Source organism: Lagopus muta, chromosome 8 (assembly GCF_023343835.1).
Source record: "Lagopus muta isolate bLagMut1 chromosome 8, bLagMut1 primary, whole genome shotgun sequence".
NCBI lineage: Eukaryota > Metazoa > Chordata > Aves > Galliformes > Phasianidae > Lagopus > Lagopus muta.
The window spans coordinates 6,921,716-6,938,162 of NC_064440.1; the positions used below are offsets into that span (position 1 = coordinate 6,921,716).

Consider the following 16,447-nt stretch of genomic DNA (forward strand, 5'->3'; position numbering starts at 1 on the left):
CCCAGATGGCAGCAGAATATATTGCTGTGTCCTTACACTTGCTGTAACCCCCCTTGGGGAGAAAGAAAAAGCAGGAAACAAGTTGCAGTGTACATGAGAAAATGAACTGCTAAAAACGTCATATGTTGCTCTTACAGAAAAAGAATACAGTCTGTTAGTGAGTTTCCAGAAATCTATTTGTCCTCTAATTTTACTTCAGGATTGAATAAGTGGTATGTCATCTGTGATCTTGTCGTCTGAAATGTAAAATCTGAGGAGAAATTGTTCCTTAGGACTGAAATTAAGCAAATGTGCCTGAGAAAAAGAGATCAGTTTAGATTATATCATCCTGAAAAAGCAGAAACCCTGGCTTTAGAGCAGGTGCTAAATATTTCTTTAAAGCCAGCTACAGCAGAGTACTAAATATGTTGCTAAGGATATTCCTGTTAATTCATGGACTTCACCAAAGTGAATGGACACGTGCTTTTGGTGGTGTTGGGGGCAGTGAACATAGTGTTACTTTTACATTTCCCGTACTGTCTGATATAGTGAAGTTTAATTTTATTTGCATGCTGCTCTCATCCTAGGAGTACTCACACTGAGTGCAGTTAAAATTTTTGACCTTCAGAACAGAGTCTAAGCTAAAAATAAATATTTGTTCCTTTTGTCTTCATGACTTCTGTAATTTGGTAGTATGTTGCCATTAAATTATTCTATAGTTGGTATTGGGAAACTCTTGTACTAAAGATTGTGCTTATTTTAAAACCATAAAAATTCTGAGTATCTGAGATTTCAACAGAAATACAGATTTCTTTTTAAAAAAGTATTAAAAATTAAAATAGGTTTCCTCATTACCCTGTGTTTTCTTTTTTATTTGATTTTAGGCAAATGGTGCACATCTTGTATGTCTTAATTTATTTTTTTTCTTTCGACACACAGTTTGATTTAGGTGCTTTGAACTTGACTGTGGAATAGTGGCATGTATGCAGAGATGATTGCACCATGTTGTTTTCCCTTGTGCTTCTCACACAGTTTAAAAGACAAACTGATTACTACCAAATAAAAAAAATTAAAAAAAAAAAAGAAACAACAAAAAAACCCCATGTAGTGAAGGTTTTCGTGACTGCTTCAGAAATCCTTTACTGTAAAACTAATTATTGAAAGTATTACATTCTCGTGCATTTACAAGAAAAGTACTCATGAAGTTGAGGGGTTGGTAATATTTTAAAAGAAATAGAGGTAGTTCCTTAAGGCATGTGATAAAGTAGATTGCCTAGTAAGTTTTCAGGAGCTAGAAATGTTGGTATGCTTACTGCTTGCAGTGACTGTGATACAGAGGACATCTCACTCCTGTTGTGAAAAGATTATCAAGGCTAAGATGCAAAAATGGAAGAATAGAGGAGTAGGGAGAGATAACTGCACCTTTTTCTTTTTCATCACTTCTTTTGTACCGTAGACGATTTTAAGAGCTATGTAAGATATATATAAGAGCTTGCTATGGCAAGAAAGGTTTGGGAAAGAAAACCAGGAACTTTATTTTGGGGATTTTTAATTTTTTATAAAGGATGCATAGAACTATTTAAACTATTAAATTGCAGGCATTTGCAATGTTTAGCTGTGGCTTCTCACTAAGTTGTTTGACTTTATCAAGTAAGACCTCTCAGTCCTGAGACAAAACTTTTCACTCTTTTTTTTTTCTCATTAGGCCCCTTTTCCCACTCATTCCTGAGAATGGAGCATAGCAATTAACATCAAACATGCTTCTAACACTGCATATTTTTCCTTTACAATAGTGATATTACTTTCCTACAACAGTTACTGAGCAGTAACAGGGGCTGAGATTTGCCTTTTGATAGATGTTGCAGTTGTTTATGTTATATATCTATGCTTACATGAGAGCAAAATGTTTGTGAGCTGAATTCCTCGGGTGGAATATCTTGTTTTCACTTTTCACCCAGGAGGTTGCTGTCACAGCTGCTTACAGAGCAGGCAGGGATCTTTCTGTGAAAGGTGCTAGAAGTGGCAAGTAGCAACATTTATTGAATTGATTTACTTGATTAAGTAGTAAAATTTTCACAGTTGAGAAAGCATAAAATAATATTACTAATGATAAGATTTACCGTATTTCTGATCCCGAACTGTATTTTCATTGTCATTTTATTTCCATCATAAAAATGATTCTTTACCAATTCCAGAAGGACCAATTTTCTCATTGTGTTTCTCTGGCAAGGTTTGTTTCATTTATTACTCATGGACCATCTGCATTGTTTAATTTCAAGTCTAAAATTTTGTCCACAATGCTGCAGCACAGTCTGCTGAATTCTTTGACTCCAATAATAGATACTTTGTTGTATCCACCTTGTCCTTAGCTCTTGTGATAACAATCTGACAACAATCTCCTGACATTTTTGATAGACTATGACTGTACTTACATGGAAACAGTTGTGCAACTTAGCAGGAAGGGGTAAATTGCACCACCAACATTATTATATATGAGACAGAAGAAGGGCAATTAATTGCCCGACCACCTGACAAAATGAGATGGAATATCTGGCCTCAGAGTCTGACCTGTGGTTCAGCCATCGTTAGACACAATGGCTGAGTGCAGGTTAAAAGTGAAGTTGCTGCACGTTGCAGCCATTCAATATATAGATAGTTTTTAGAAAGAAAGCATTGAAGAGTTTGAAATTAAAGCAAAAACTTTAATTGAGATTAAAACAGTTAGAAAACAGTCAGCAGTCAAAAGTGTATTTAAGTAACTGGATTATCATACGCTGCACAGCAGCATGATTCCTGTCTGTCAGAAGGCAGTTCGCAGTGCTGCCTTGTTTCTCTAGGCAAGAAGACCTTAGATCAAGGTCACCCAATTGTGTTTGAAGTTCGAAACTTCTGCAGTTGACTGTCTTATTTCCTTCATTTCTGCTCCTGAGGTTGTCAGGGCACTCCTATTTGCAAATGTTCTGAAACATTCCAATTCCAGGGCAGACTTGCAAAGAGGCTTTTTTACTCAGTAAATATGAAAACATAAATAAGGTTTAACAGTCTTTGCAGTGATATTTACTTAGTCACAAATCGAGTCTGGTGGCTTAAAGTAGAAGTGAATTTTAGACCCGCTAATTGTTACAGCAGGAGAGAAGTCACGGAAACCTGTTTGCTCAGTAGTTATGAAAATCTCAGTGGCTGTAGGAATAGACAAAATGTTAATCACTTTAATATAAAGTATGTGTGAAATATATTGTTTAAACTAGCACATTAAAATTCATACAAGAATTATGTGGGCAGTAGAGCATCCACCAATTAGTAAGGTGGTACTTTTTACACCAGTTACAGTTCTCTAAAGATTTCAAGCCATAGCCCTGCAGGAGTGCATTCTCCATATCAAGGGTAACAAAGGTCTGTCATTACTCTCATGAAGATCCTGTCTCAAACGAGAACATACAGTTCTTGTAGCAATGTCAAACGATAAGAATGCTTCTGTGAATCAGGAATCAAGATAGCAATCTAGAAGGGAACACTCAACGATTTTTGAGACTTTCAGAACAAATTAAAGGAGCATTTCCTCATTTGCAGATGCTGATGTCATTACTTCTAGTCTTGTATTGTCTCAGTAAATTGTAAATTGATGCCAACTTTCTATTTCTGTTTTGTCCCCATTCGTCAATACCACTGAGAACACAGAAATCTGAATCTGTTTCATCTCAGCTTAAATCATCAGTGTTGAATAATATATTGTAAATCGTATTTCTTGCCTTTTTTGCAGCTCCACCTATATGCTTAAGGAGCATTAGAGAAATACTGCACTGATGTGGCAGGCCTTCACCAAGGAACTAAGGTTTTCTTGCTCTTTTTTTTTTTGTCAAAGACCAACATGCAACTGATACTAAGTGACCTCTAGCTTTCTCTTTATTTTACACATGGATTTTTATTATCACTAATGATACATAAGGAAGGGAGGAATCCGATATGGCATTTGAAATACTGATCAAGTATGTAGGCAGAGTCATGGGTTGGAAGGACCTCAAGGATTGTCAATTTCCAACCCCCTGCCAGTTTTCCTTGTTTTTTCCTGTCATTTGTACGTTCAGTGTGAAAATATATCTTAGACAAAAGGTATGAGTTCCACAGTACAAAATAGAACAGACTTGCCATCTGCTTCAAACTTCTAATAAGCTTTACTAAGGTGCATTTTTTTATTTTGTGTATATATAATAACCTGCAGCAATGCTTAACTTAAAGAGAATAATCTATGTGATGCTGTTTCAGCCTGCTCTGTTTGTGAATGTATTAGAAGGAAGCGTTAGCAGCTTACCATATAAATTGTTGCATAAATGCTCCAAGTGTAAATAAGTATAGATGCTAGAGGGAGCCCTTTGAATTTCTCAATGGATAAAACAGTAGCCACTAGAAGCCCTTCTTAAACACATTATGGTAAGCAACAGGTGTGCTGGATAATTATTGTCTCATCGCTGTGCATATTTCACACTCTGTAAGTCCCTAATGAATTACCAAAAGAGTGCATAAAATTAAATGATTTGAAGACTTTGAGGCCTTTCTTTTGTCATAGTGAAATGGAAATCAATTGAAATCCTAAGGCAGTATAAAAGTGTAACCATTTTTATTACAGATATTTTGTTTTCTCCTATTACACTAATAGAACTGAATATGTGGTTTGTTTTCCTGAAAGACTTTGAAACTGAAATGAAGGACTACTCAAAAGTGTGTGGATATGAAATAATAATATATAAAGGATTAATTTCATCTGTAGTGTTATACTGCATACGTGTGAAATGTCATTTATAGTTTACTTATAACTGTGGTTTTGTTACTATTTAAGTATAATGGCAGACTTCATGCATGTGATGCAATAAGGAGCTGTTGCCCTTTACTTAAAAGTAAGTGTGCCAATAAGTACTTGGTAAAATTTAAGCAGTTCAGATTATATCAGATTAGTGTAATTCGCTAGAGCTTATAAATTACACATTCCATCAGATGAATCTAACATCATGCTAAGTAGTTTTAGCACATAACATTACTTGAGAAGTACTTTCTGTTGCCATCTGCTATGAAAAAAATTCTTTTTGCTGGCATTTATGCTGTATGTTTTGTATACTTTTATGTGTACTGTGCATGGAAGAAAGAGTAACTAAAATAAAATGTTGTTCATAATTAATCATAAAACACCTACTGAACTAACCCCATCTTTTAGCACTGAATTTTATTAATGCTCTCCTCTCTTTCCCAAATGACCTATCTTCTTTAATGATGGTTTGGATACTGGTAAGATTCAGATCCTCATCCAAAGGCCATGACACTATTGACTAAATCTCTGTTGACTTCGCTGAGAATGTGAAATACTGTATTGCAAGATAAAATCTGCAAGTAGATGCTCAGTGAAACTGAAGAGTCCATTAGTGCCTTAACTCTTATATTACTGTGTAGGTAGCTCTCTGATAAGGGCAAGCTAAAAGGAAAAGTTAACTTTGTCATTAATTCTCTTATAAGGTGATATTGACAGACTTGAGTCTTACTGTACTTTTAGCATTTTTAGATTGCATTCATGCTCATTTCTGCCTGGATGTGAGAAAAACCTGATTCTTTAGTCACTAACAGGCGTCTGGATGCAGAGAGGAGCAGTGATTTGTCTGTGTCCTGTATGCATTGCAAGGGCGTCTTGAACACTTTGAATGAAACTCCATCTTACTGCATTAAAAGCATGAAAATCAGAGTGTCAAAGTAATGGCATCTTGAATAAATATCAGTGCTTTTAAAATCTCAAAAAAGATGCTCACTCTTCAGTTCCTCCTTCTGGTCTGCACCTTATGAGACGAATGTAGTGTTTTGATTCTAATTTTTGGTAGTTTTAAAAGCAGAAGTACTTCATCTCATTTTTTTAAGTTGCCTTTTCCTTCCTCTTAACCCCAGTTATTTTTCCTCTGAGTAAGAATTGTGTTCTCTTTCTGTACCGTAGATACACTTACATTAGAGCACAGTTATTATGATTATGGATTACAGATACTGCAAGCATAAATGTGAATCAGAAATTGGCATTGTATTTTAGAGGCTTGCTTAAATTCATTAAATAGTTCTTATAAGATTCTTGACAGTAATTAGATATATGGGTACTCTCACCTCTGTTACCAGTCTTCACCAGCTCCTGGGGGAATAACAAATGGAATTAGCCTTTAATGTAGGTTTTTAGGTCCTTTGTGTGCACGGGACAAGACTTTGTACTGTTCTGGCACTATTCTAAAAATCTGGCTACTTATTTGGTGCTGAACCGGGAGCTGACCCCTTCTAAAATTCCTCTATAATACTTCCTCTATAATACCTCCTACCCCCTCCTTTTATCTACCGTGAAAACCTGATCAATTCATAAAGCCACAGATTTCTCAGGAAAAGTTGGCACTGCTTCTTTGAGCCCATCCAGCTGCCAAAATGGTATGCAACTGCTGGCTAGCAGTGCTAGAGGTGAGGTCCACAGCTGCTGTGAGCCCAGGGCAGGCTCCCTCTGAGCAGGTACTGTCTGTGGGGTGGGAAATGGGACTCTAATGACATGGAGTGCCGTGTCTGGCCCAGGTTTGGCACTGCACTCAGAAGCACTGTATTTGGAAGAGCACAGTTTGGCCCAGGAGCAACAATTGATGGTTTTCATTTTCAGTAGAGTACCTTGTACCTGGGCATTCAAGAAAAACATCATAAAAAGGCTCTTCTTGTTTAGAGTGATTCTATCTGAGCCAAAACCGATTTGTTAATGTTGGAGAGAAAATATATATGCAAACGCCTTAAACTAACAATTTCTTATTGTTATGTTATTGGAATCTTCCTCCTACTTTTTTCTGCCCATCTGACATTTCAATGATTTCACCAAAAAGAAAAGAAAAAAAGAAGTGGAGGAATGGAGAAACTTTTCAAATGCACAGTGCAAGGAAAATGTGACTCGTTCAACATTAACCTTGACAAATTCATGCTCCTGTCATTTAAATGAATGAGTCTTTCCAGTGTCTAGCTTGCTGGACCTTGAGAAACAGCAATGAGGAAGGACTGTAAAAATGATGCTCGTCTCTCTTAAATTATTTTTCTGAGTAAATGAATGATTTCTATGAAAACCAAATAAGGATGAATCTGCTTGCTAAAATCACCTGTCCACAGCCAATGAACTTCCATGTGAAACTGTGCTTACCCTTCTCTGTTCTCAGGTATCGATCTAAAACATCTTCCCCGAGCCTTCTCTCTCTTTTTCCTCCTACAGGCAAAAGGTTAGAGTTAGATAATAGTATTAATTTTCCAGACATCTGCACATGTTCTAATAGCCTTTAGAAGGTTTGAAATGGTTTCTGTTTGACCACCGCAGGGCTAAGAATGCCATTAAGACTTAGATTGTAGTAATACATAACAATCATAGCCCTGTAGTTCAACCTGGCAATAAAAAAGCTAATTTATTTTATCGTAGATTTAAATTAATGTGATGAACTCCTCTCTCAAGAGGAACCGTAACACTGCTCTTAAAAAAATACCGTGTCCCCATATTCAAAACCAGATAAAACTCTGCCACAAACCCAATGTCTATATTTGTTTTGTGTGCTCTTCCGTGTTTGCACGTTTGAGTGTTCACATAATGGAACCATGTCATTTTTTCTACCAATTCTTCATTCTTACACTCATTTTTGTCTCTCTCTTCACTCTTAGACTCAACAGCAGAACGACAATTAATAGATGCAGGGCTGTTTCCAATGCTGGTGTTTTTCATATATATATATATTTTTTCCATTCTGAGAACTGGGTGTGTTGTTGTTTTTTTTTTTTTCAGAAAATAATTATTACTAGTTAGGTATATTGAGTTCCAAATAGCTTTTAAAAATAGGTGTATGCAGTTAATAAGAATAATTTTGGAAATCTGTTAAAACAATTTTTAGATCTCAGACAGTTTTAATTTCCAACTATAGGCTAGAGGAAAGCTTCAGCATATCCCATTATAAAGTGATAAAGCAGCATTTGATAGCAGCAGCTTTTGTGATAAAATGACCATGGCAGCACTGAGAACGAATCTAATAAGGGAATTGATCTGTAGATTCCAATTCTGTAAGAGCCAGCATCGATCAACATAAATGTCAATAACAAGATCTTATTGAGGTCTGCCTAATTCCTTTAGATGATCTTGGGGTATAGTCAGAAAGGGAATGTGAAAATGAATTTTGAACTGTAGGAATCACAAATCCAAGGACTGAAATTATGTTGCGCTATCAGAAATAGCACTGGCTGTCAGTATCGGCAATTTAGAAGTATGTTGAAATTAGTGAGTAGCATTTAGTCAGATAATGATCGATAATGCGGTCACAGTTGGCTCAGTGACACCAAAGCATCAACACCTTTCATCTGTATTTTCACATGAAAGCATTTGTTAAATACAGTGAAATAAGACAACATGCGGCGTATTTACTGTTGGAGCATAGATACCATGTGTAAGGCCCGCCACAAAAGATTAATGGCATGGCTCTTCCTTGTCACACAAGTTTAGTATAACGCTGTTTTCTGGACTGATTTTGACAATGCTGAAATGTTAAGGAAAACTGGATGTGTTTGTGAGCAGTGCAACAAGAGAAGGTGTCAGCACGTCTGGGTTCTGCCTCTTGTGCTTTTGTGTTCCCATAATTCATAAAACCTACACAGGGATGGCATCCACTTAGCAAAGTGGAATTAACATATTGATTAGTATTAGCTCAGTAGAAAACTATTTACAGAAAGCATTGCATTTACTGCTCTGTACCAAATTAATGAGAAAAAAATACAAATATAAACGAAGAAGAGGCCTGACTTTTCTGCACCAGGTGCCAGACCTCTGCTTTGCCATATTCTGAGGGGTCTTCCTTGAGAAAGCTCATTGAAAACATTTCATTAATTGTTTACATTCTGTCTGGCTGATTACCAGGTCATTGATGTAAACTGTTGACTTTACAGTAATTACAAACCACAGGGAACTTTACACAGACATTTTCATAAGAAATTAAATTAGCTCAATTTATTATTACTGCAATATTTACAGGCTTCTACCATTGTGCTATTAAATAGGAAGCGCTTTGGAGTCTCAGAGCTTGAAAACATTGATAGAATTATAAAATGAAAGCTAGGATCAGAAAGGATTACTTTGTGTCTTTCAATGCAACTTTTACTTAAAAGTTTATAAAAATTAATAAAACTAAGGGATTTGGAAGGGGAGTAATTTTAGGCTTACAGCAATGTTGTCAAATCTCTGAAGAATTCAGAGAGATTATGTTATTTATGTTTATGCATCAAATGTCTGCTTAATACCTCCCAATTTATACCCTAGGATATAAGTTTTCAAATCTCTGAGTTTCTTACTTTGGAATCTAATTCACTGTTTTTTGCCTCTCTCTGAATGGCTTGGTAAAAACGGAGAGCAGCAAGCCTGGAAAATCTGAAGCAAATGCAAGTGAAACCTTTGTTTTCTTTTTTGTGTTGGATTTGCCTTGTTAACAGGATTTTCTGATGTAGTTTTAACACCCTAATCTTCAATACAAATGTTTGTAAAATCATCCCCTTGTACTTTCGTCTTGGATGTTGTCAGTTGTCTCAGTAAACTCTCCTGGAGGATTTGCCAGCAAAACTGACAAACCACTGTTAATGCTGCACTTGAATGTAAAGTCTAGCATCTGCTGCTTCACCAGATTTCAAGTTCTTTTAGCATCTTCAGCCTAGTGGTGGGAGAAACAACCAGAACAAATGGGGAAGAAAAAGGCAAAGTAGAACTTGTATAGAATTGCTTTTATTAGATTAATAGGAAATTCAGATCTGCTTGACTTGAAATTTCTGGAATAGCTGGAGGCTAGCTTTTTTGTGTTAAGAAATGCTTTAGCTTACTAAGATGTGTATTTTATAGTTAATCCTTTAATATTCATGTTTTGTATAACACTTCCCTCTTAATGCTGAGCTGTACTGCAGGTCTGTGTCTGCTGTGTATTGGTAAGACCGATAAATGATGCTCTCTGGCTGCATGCTCCTGCTGCTCTAAAAGCTGTCCTGAGGCTCACTCCCTGTGGATTCACCCTTGGCTCCCACCAAAAATCAATCCAAGCGGCTGCAGTGGCATGTCTCCCATGATACAGCTGTTAAGAGCCCTAGCAGCAACATCTGGGTCAAAGAATTTCAGTTAACCCATCAGAGAGACTTTAAGACATAACAGGATATTTAATGTGAAAGACAACATATGTGTGCTGGTTACTGGGTAAGAATCCTGGTTTGCATTGTCTGTTCCAGGCTGAACTGGATGATTTTATGTGTTGTGTACTTCTGCAAGATATCAAGTACCTTTGCTAGCTGCTTGATCTATTAGGAATGGTGCCTTGAAACACCAGGGAAAGAGAAAAAATAGTTCAGTATAAGGCATTGGCTTTACAATCTGATGTTGCATGTGCTTGCTTCTACAGACTTCTATATTAGCAGCTTCTGGACATCTAAGTAATGAGCATATTATTAGGGGAAGGGAGGACTATTTTGAAAAGACAAAGGCTGCTAGTTTCCCTCTCCATGCATGATTTGCCATGGCCCAACAGCAAGGCTTGCTGATGAATTGCTGCACAGTGCGTGTGCTGCAGCTATTTCCTGTGACTGACTCCTGTTACTCATGCTGCAGAGCTTTATTCACTTTCTCTAGGCGACGCTCTGCAATCCTCTAATTGTTCCTGCTCTTCACTAATACCCTGTCATTTCCTTTTTCCTGGCTGCTTGTTGATGTACAGTTTTGGTCCTTAAGGAAATGCAATGTACAAGTTGATCAGTTGCTTTTGCTATATGTACAAGTGAAAATACAAATCTAAGTATGTCTCACATAGTCCTCTAAAAGTTGAGCTCTTTATAGCATGTTTGTTAAAGATACAGGAAAGCAAACAGCAATATGGTCATTTCAGTGCAGCTTATACAATGGCTATGTTGTGTTTTCAGAACAATTGCAAAAAATCATTTTATTAACTGCCTTTTTCTGGGCAGAAATACAAGGGACCTTATTTGATGTAAAGGCACTCCTGAAAAGTGGTACTGAGGACGGGAATGCTTCTTGAAGACATGCTGAATTCTTCAGCTGAAGCACCATGATTCTGGAATTTGTGTTAGTCTAAAATTTAAGAGAGAGAAGTCAAAAGTAACTTCACACCGTTAGGATAAATGATGGTTGTAAAATGTATTACTAGAGAATTAGGAGGAAAAAAAACATGGATATTTCCACGATGAGGTGTCTTTGAAATTACCCTGAAGTATATAGGTATAAAAGAGAGTATGAGATGACATGTACAAAGCACAAGAACTCTGCTAGGAAGCCACCTGTCTACACAGGCAACAGACAGCAGGAAAGATGAGGGCGAGTTCTTAACCAAGCTGATTTACTAGCAGAAAGGGCTCAGTGTGCCAATTGCTGTTGTCGTTATAAACTTTGAAAAGCTCTGTTTATAGGATGTGAATAGTAGGAAAGTGAAGCATAATGCTGAATTTTTTATTAAATATATAACTTTCAAGAGCTGCGATAATTATCATTTTATTTTCATTGCATCAGTTACAAACAGTAAGACAGAAGGCACTGCTGTGCGCACACAGTACATGATTTCAAGTACATTTCCAAAGTTAGTGATTGTTAGAATTATATACAACAGAAGCATCTTAATGCAGTTTTCACTTGTTTCACATTTGGCTATTATGTTGCTGACAACCATTTGTTCTACTCTGTATAGAAAGCAGATTTACAACATGCCAAAACCGTATGTATTACAGATTCTGATTTGTTTAAAAGCAAAGCCTATTTCTAGTTTCAGAGGCAGAACTTCATGGTATTATTTTTCCTTATACCTAATTCTCCTTTATTTCAGAGTAGTAAGGATATGAGAAGTTCACACTTCCTATTCTTAATCTAGCTAACATCTGATAAAAGAGGTAAAAGATGTCATCTCACCTTCATCTGAACATCCCCTCTGGAAGGCATCTAAGGCCTGAAAAATATTTAAGGACTTCAGAACATGATATTTCTGCATAAGCGAGTATTAAGTAAATTGTTCCTATTCACTCATTTTTCTCTTTTCTTTTGGTCTTGCTGTTTCCCTTGGTGTGAATCCCTGGGAGTGACTAATTCATAGCCGCACTCGGCTTTGGATGGGTTTAGCAGTTAAAGTTGAACAAAGGAGCAAGAAGAGTGTAACAAGTCAGGCAGTGAAAAAGTCAATCACCTAGCAAGAGTTCTTGTGCCTCTGTCACATCTGTAAAGAGGGCATTGTATCAGTACTAATTGTGTTGCACACTTTCTGCGTATTTTTTATAGTTACCAAGCCTTGCTTGTTTAGTACAGCAGAGCTAGGATTGGAGCTGCTGTGTTGCTGCCTTTGGGTTCTTTGTGTAGAGAATTATTACAAATGAGGGCTGCAGAAAAGGTATTCCCTGCCAATCCAATTGCAATAGTTGGGCTACATGGGAGAAAAGCCCAAAGCATCATTTGTCAGTTGGTGGTGCCCCAATGAACAGCAGAGATGGAGGTAGTGATGTGCACCCAAAAAACGTTTACAGGCTGTTCCACCAGGATAAAAATGTCTGTCTGAGAGCCTCGAGAGTTTCTTTCTTCTGAATGATGGACTTTGGCTCACGTGAGAAAAGCAAAGCCAATTGATTTAATAGCAATTAACTCATCCAATATTGGAGAGTCATATACAGTTTGGTGTAATTCGTTGGAAATTGTTCTGGCGGTGCTTGCAGGCCATTAGAGATTTCAAGGAGGAGATGGAAACAGATAGAGACGCTGCACAGACACAGTCAGGATGCACTGTGGAGTCTGTTAGTAATGCTGCTGTGTGCCAGGAGGCAGCAGTCCTCTTCTGTCTTCCTCGAGAGCCTTAATAAGGACGTTGCTGGGGGGACAGGTCAGATCTCCGTCTGCTGGATCAGTTATCTGCCTGCCAGATAATTGTATTTCCTATTGCACTTGGTGTAATGGGTTTCTGCCTGAATTTGTTCGTTTTGTTTTGTTTTGATGTGGGTTACGGGAATTAATCTCAACTTTCAGCCATATCACTCCGTCTTGGCTAAAAACACAAGCAAGCCAGAAGGAAGCTTGTGGCAATACAGCCCGGGAAATACCACAAACTTATGGCCGCAAGAGGCCCCACTGCTCCCCTGGCCTTCCCTAGAGATGCAGGTCCTGCCTAGCCACCTCCTGTCAGCTTTTAGTCAGTGCCTGCCCCAGCACCACTCCAAGCAGGGCAATTATTTCTAAGCGAGCTGGTCCAGCCCATGCCACATTCACTTCCATGCTGGTGTCTGCTCTCAGAGTGGCTGTGGTGGTTTCCCCTTGTTGTTACACAGGCTGCTGGCTACTTCAGTGCCCACAGATGGGGTGGGTGGCTTGGATTTATAGTTACAGTGCTTCGTTTTGAATTTAAGTATTTATTTAAACTGACGTCTTTTCTGTGGAAGTCAGCCTGGCCTGCCTTTTGTTGCACTGCATCCTGATAGCATCAACACGGATTTTAATATTTCACCATTGTTCAAGGCAGCATAACTCCTTGGTGTGGTTATGCGGCCATCATCTGAAACAGCCAAAAACCAATACACGTTGATTATCCGAGAAGAAATCAGAATCAAGATGTGTACTTATCATAGTCTGTTGCTTTCTTTTAAGTGGATTATTAATGAGATTCTTTTAGCAGAGTTTTCACCATTTCTGAATTAGAAGATAGAGAAGGAAGAAGAAAAAAAAAGTGAAAGAAAAACAATTTTCTTATCATTTTCTTTTGTAATTGGATGACTTGCTTCATTGCTGTGTGACTTTATTTAATTAATGGTCTCCAACTTTGCTGTGCTGTTTGCTAACGATAGTCCTCGTGCTGGCCTTGTGTCTGTTGGTGTCTTTGCATAAATGTGGAGGGAATATTTCCAGTGTGATGATCTCTCATTGATGCAGAAATATAATCACATTACACATCTTTAGAGCAGTAGCTCCAGGCTGTTTGCAGCATGCTCTGCTGAGCTGTATCTCCTCACCAGCTCTCTGGTTGGAATTGTTTGGATTTTTTGCCTGCTCAAAGGTGTTATGTCCAGATGGGCTGGCCTCTGCTCTTTGGGCTGATAAGGACAATAACAGCAGCGCACCAAGTCCCTTTGGATGACATTACAAGTTGTATTTTGTTTCCTTTACTCTTAAATGTTCCCTTTTAAGAAATGAAGTGTTTAAATTGTTTTGCTGGAAAAAATGAGAACACAATTTTACAGCTTTAAACTCCTATAGCACTATTTCTAAAATATTTCTGGGAAAATAGATGTTCAAGTATAATTGTTCGTCCATCTCAGGTGCTCCCTATCATCAGCTCTACCAGATCCAGTTATAGTAACTCACATTAAAAATCTCTGGAAGCCATAATCTTGTAACTAGTTACATTGGAGAAAGTAATTCCTCTGCTAAGAGCAAGTACAACATTTGTTCCTAACAGCAGTTTCTCCCGTCGCTGAAAATAGTGGAATTTTCTGGTCGTTCAATTGGAATTATTGCCAAGCACATGTACTAAGTCAGTAAATCTGTGTGCTTGGAAAAGCATTTTACCTGGAGCTTAAATCTTGAGCAAACAGCTGACAATAACTCTAGTAATAACATTTTAAAGGTTATGCACTGAAAAACTAGGGGATGTGCACCATTGGTGCTAAAAAACACATAACCTGGATGTAGTTAGTATTTATAATAAAATGTATATTGGATACTGAGTGCTTGTAGCATTTTAATCTACTCAACAACATGTTGGACAAAATATGACTTTACAGAGCATTGATCATTGAAACTATTTGCCATAATCTTTCTGCAACATATATCCTAAGAGTCACTGCATAGAATCTGGATGAACGTGTAGCTCTTGAGAAATGACTTCCAGATTACTAATTAGTGAGTTCTGTAGATTAGAGGTGTACCTGGATATGAGTTTTATTGCATAACTGCAAAGAACTGCCTCAGCACTATGACTACTGCACAGTCTTCAGTGATTACAGGTTCCTTTTTTCTCTTTTACCAAGTTTTTGAAGTAGGCAGGGTGATGCCATGCGTTCAATCTCAACAAGCCTCCTCTGGAGTCTACATCCTTTGTCAAGGACCCAATACAGTGCCACAGCGATGGCTGTGCTGTTTGCTCCTCCTCGTGGAGCCCTCAGGTGCTCAGGAGATGGTAGATGTGATCTCCAAGACTGCAGCTTTGGGGAATTATTGGGAAAATTTCAAGAGCCTGATCCAAATTCCTTAAGTGTGAGAGTCTGTTTTTTCTCTTAAAGTACTTTTTCATTGTTTTCAGTGGACTGTGAATAAGATTTATACTGCCTGTTATGTTAGATGATATGTTGGTCCAATGACTGACAAGACTGCAGATATTTCTTTTCTTTTTCTAAGCCGTTGGCTGAGGCATTCACATAAATCATGGATTCTATTGAAACTGCAATTAAAACAAATCAGGCTTAATGCATACTGAAAGCCTTAGTAATTACGATACAGGTGAATGTGGAGGAAGTGGCACCAGCTTAGTCATCCTTCCAAGCAAAACTGAAGGAAAGAACTGTGTGTATAATCGAACAGCATCTGAATATTAATGCACAAAATCCTCTGAGTCCCTCATTCCCTGATGCAATTATTTTCTATTCACATTAATTGTTCCTAACAGATGACATTAATGACTTTGAGTTAAAATGTGTGCAAGGGAAGCCTTCAGCAGATCAATGCTGTTTAAAAATAGGGTCACTTTTGCAATCATTCACTCACGGTGTAGCAGCTTGTAAATAAAACAACATTAACACGTTGATTGATTTATAAATGTTAATTTCGTAGTTTATTTTTATACTTTTTCCCTGAAACTTGTCAAATTCTATGGAGAGTGGTGGGACTCCATTTGTCATCGTTGCATATTAAGTAGTAGTAAATTACAAAGCAGAGATTAGGAGAAAAAGTACAGTTTGTTTTAGATGAAGAACGATCTGTTCTTCACACAGGAAATCCTGGACAAAACATGCATAACCAGCAGCATTTTGAATTAGAACAAATCTTCTTTTACCTCGGGGTCTTTATTTCCCTTGAAATTTAACCGCAGACTTTGGAATTTTAACAATGCTGATCTGCTGCATATTTGACGTATGCTTATGCTTTGCTTATTCCCTTCTACCCCCCCTGCAGAAACTCCATTCGCGCATCCTAGACCTCTCATCTGGAGATTTGCTGTCAGAAGTAGAACGGAACAGAAGCTCGGTGCAGTTGCGACCTGCTGATGCTCAGATTCACGTGAGTTTCTGTGCTGTCCTTGTATCCCACGTTTGGACCCCTCCTTTTCTCCTTAGAAGTCTGATGTCAGGAATGAAGCATAAAGCTGATCTCTGAATTGAAACACTGTTGAGGCAGATAACAATACTTCTTCTTCCTTCTGTTCTCAGAAATTCAATATTGTATCCTCAGTTGATA

General features: G+C 37.6%; 1 protein-coding gene across 15 annotated transcripts in view; it reads left to right on the forward strand.

Moving 5' to 3' along the window:
• The window catches only part of NCKAP5 (NCK associated protein 5), a 362,852-nt gene that overhangs the window by 286,572 nt on the left and 59,833 nt on the right, over window positions 1-16,447 (forward strand). For all 15 annotated transcript variants that reach the window (XR_007378680.1, XM_048953741.1, XM_048953742.1 and 12 more), the window contains one exon: window positions 16,166-16,270. Coding sequence is in view for 14 of the 15 variants with exons in the window: in XM_048953741.1 (XP_048809698.1) it covers window positions 16,166-16,270 (105 nt within the window). In the remaining variant the exon portion in view is untranslated. The remainder of the gene's footprint in view (window positions 1-16,165; window positions 16,271-16,447) is intronic.